Source organism: Egretta garzetta, unplaced genomic scaffold (assembly GCF_000687185.1).
Source record: "Egretta garzetta isolate BGI_Z169 unplaced genomic scaffold, ASM68718v1 scaffold1214, whole genome shotgun sequence".
NCBI classification, from domain to species: Eukaryota; Metazoa; Chordata; class Aves; order Pelecaniformes; family Ardeidae; genus Egretta; species Egretta garzetta.
The window spans coordinates 10289-12957 of record NW_009259540.1 but is presented as its reverse complement, the minus strand read 5'-3'; the positions used below and the strand labels follow the sequence as shown (position 1 = coordinate 12957).

General features: G+C 63.6%; 1 protein-coding gene across 1 annotated transcript in view; it reads right to left on the bottom strand.

The window, feature by feature from the left end:
• CPSF7 (cleavage and polyadenylation specific factor 7) overlaps positions 1–2646 on the bottom strand; it is a 4442-nt gene extending 1796 nt beyond the window's left edge. The window contains exons 1-4 of the mRNA XM_035893231.1: positions 2032–2646; positions 1346–1449; positions 847–992; positions 489–514 (exon numbers count right to left, since the gene is read on the bottom strand). Coding sequence (XP_035749124.1) covers positions 489–514; positions 847–992; positions 1346–1449; positions 2032–2223 — 468 coding nt within the window. The 5' untranslated portion in view covers positions 2224–2646. The remainder of the gene's footprint in view (positions 1–488; positions 515–846; positions 993–1345; positions 1450–2031) is intronic.
• Positions 2647–2669: the final 23 nt, after the last annotated feature.

Here is a 2669-nt window from a genome sequence, read left to right as displayed (position 1 = left end):
CGAGCCGGCGGCGAGGGTTCACGTGAGCTCAGCCGTGCCGGTGGCAAGGCCCCTGGGGGCAGGCCGAAACTCGGCCTCCCCGTGCCCGGCGAGGCAAGGGGTGGGAGAAGGGAACACACCCTGCTCCGCCGAAACGCGAGGGCGGGCCGGGCTGCGGTCTAACAGCGCGTGGCGCTGCCAAGCAGCAAGATGACTGCGGGCGGAAGGAAGGGTGCGAAGGTCACAGCTACCCCACTGCAACTCGGCCAGGGCGCTTCGAAAGAAGGGCTTTCCTTGCGTGAAACGAGCCACGGGCTCTACAATGACCACAGCTGGCCAAGACCTCCTTGTACACGCTCCTGCCAAGACAGTCCCTGCGGCTCCGCAGAGCCCCCCGGCACGGGGCTGGGGCGTCACATCGCTGCGGAGTGAGGCGAGGACCACCTATTGCCATTGTAGAAAGCCCACGGCCAGGCCCCAGCTGGAATACTGCGTCCAGTGTTGGGCACCTTACCTCCGCAGGGATGGACAAATTCTGGAGGAGATCCAGAGAAGAGCTACTAATAGATATGGAGGGTCTTAGCTATGTTGATAGGCTGAAGAGCTTAAGCCCATTCAGTTTGGAGAGGAGGAGGAGGAGGCTACGAGGGATCTTCGCAGTGTGTGAGCACCTAAAAGGGGATCATAAAGACTCGGGTCAGGATCTACTCAGACTCAGCAGCAACAGGAAACAACCCCCAGAGACTCCTGGCAGCGTCCCCCCCACCCCGAGGTCTCGGTGGGTTTGGCCTGACAGCTCTGCTGGGGATCTGCGGGGCCCGCGCAGCACAGAGACCCCCACCCTCGGCGTGCCTTTGCCTCACTCACGTTTGCGAGCCTGCGCCTCGAACTGTGACAGGTTCTGCCGGGTTGCCAGCCTCACCTCCACCTTGTCCCCGTTGAGGATTTTGCCGGGCAGGAGCTCCAGGAGTTTGTGGACTGAGTTCTCAGAGGCAACCACCACCTCTGCGTACCTGTGGGAAAGCCCGGCCCCCAGCCAGCAAGAGCCAGCGCCAAGCGGTGCATCCCCTGCGAGGGGACAGGGACCCCCTGCCAAACCCCACGGGGCTCCATCCGGCCTCGCTGGCAGAGACCACCCAGCACCACCTCAGCTGAACCCAGCCTGGTGCTACATGGCCCCCCCATCCCTTTCCCACACGGTTTGGGAGTCTCCGCTTTACCATCCCAGCTCCAGGCAGGCTCTGCATCACCCGTGCCAACCAGGAAAAGCGCTGGCTGCCCCCTCACTCCCCCCACCCCCAGCACAGAGGATGTGGCCGTGAGGGCCTGGCTCTCCCCGTTCCCCCGTGTCCCCCTGGGGTCTCACCCTTTTGACTGGCCATTGGCTCGGTTCTCTGCGAATTTCAGCTCCACTACGTCGTAGACACCAACTGAGCGGATGGTTTGGATCAGCTGCTGGTCCGTCGTCCACTGAGGGAGAGAGGGGAGAGGCTGGCGTCAGCTCACGCAGCCCTTCGCAGGCCCTGGTGCCCCCCAGCTAACCCAGGCTCAGGGGGCTGGGGCAGCACTTGGGTACAGACACCCTCAGAGCCCCTGCAGGGAATCTAAAGTCAACCTTGAGTCTGAAACAGGCCCCGGGTACGGCTACCACAGGCGTCTCTGTTCTCCAGACACGACAGAGCCTTCCCAGAACCGTCCCTGTATCTGTCAACAGGAGGGGACTCGCCCGCGCAGCCCCCGAGAAGGCAGAGCCAGCAGCCGGCGCGAGGGAAGCACTACAGCCGCTGGCCAGCCACCCCAGCCTGGATCTGAAGCCCCTCAAGGCTACGAATCCCTTTTCCCTGAGGATCACAAGGTCAAGCCCAGCTCAAGACCCATCTTGGGACACTGGGTCAGCATGGATTGAGGAGGAACAGCACCCCCAAAGAGCCCTGCAGCCCCTCAGGGGTTTCCCTGGAGGACCCCCACACCTGCGTATGCACCACAGGAGACCCAAACTGGTCTGGAGACCCCCTCAGCAATCACGCACGGCCGAGCAGCCATCCCACTCACCCAGGAGAAGCTGCCCACGTAGACGGCGGCTCTCTTGTTGCGCAGCCCGCTGTAGGTGTACAGGATGGCGGGAGATTTGTTGTGGGGCTTGGGGGACGGCTCCTGGCGGATCTCCGGGGGCGCCTCCGAGCTGCTGGTGCGGCTCTCGGGGGGCTGCGAGCTGGCTGCTAACACGTCGTCGTACAGGTCCATCTGATCAGCATTACTGAACTCAGAGTCCTGCGAGGGGAGACACCGTGAGCACCACCACAGAAGGGAGACCCCGGGGGTGAAACCGCAGCTCGGAAAGGCACCCGCGGGCTGTTAAGAGCCTAAATGGGGCTCTGGAGGAGCTCCCCGTTCCGCTGGGGTCCTCCAACACCCCCCAGCACTGACCGTCCAGCAGAAGCCAAACACCACCCACCACAGGAGATGCTCAAAAGTCATCTCACGGTGCCGGTCTGCCGCGGGTGCCCCGCCGCGCCGGGGCAGGGGGTGCGGATGAACGACCCCGGAGGTTAGGAAGCCTCCTTCGCAGCCTGCAAACCAGTCGTCCCAGTTCACCGGGAGCTGGCACGCACGAGCTTTTTCGAGGCAGCACGAGCCGAGTCCAAAGGTTTAGCACCCAAACCACGCGTCTTTGCGTCCGTGGCGAGCTG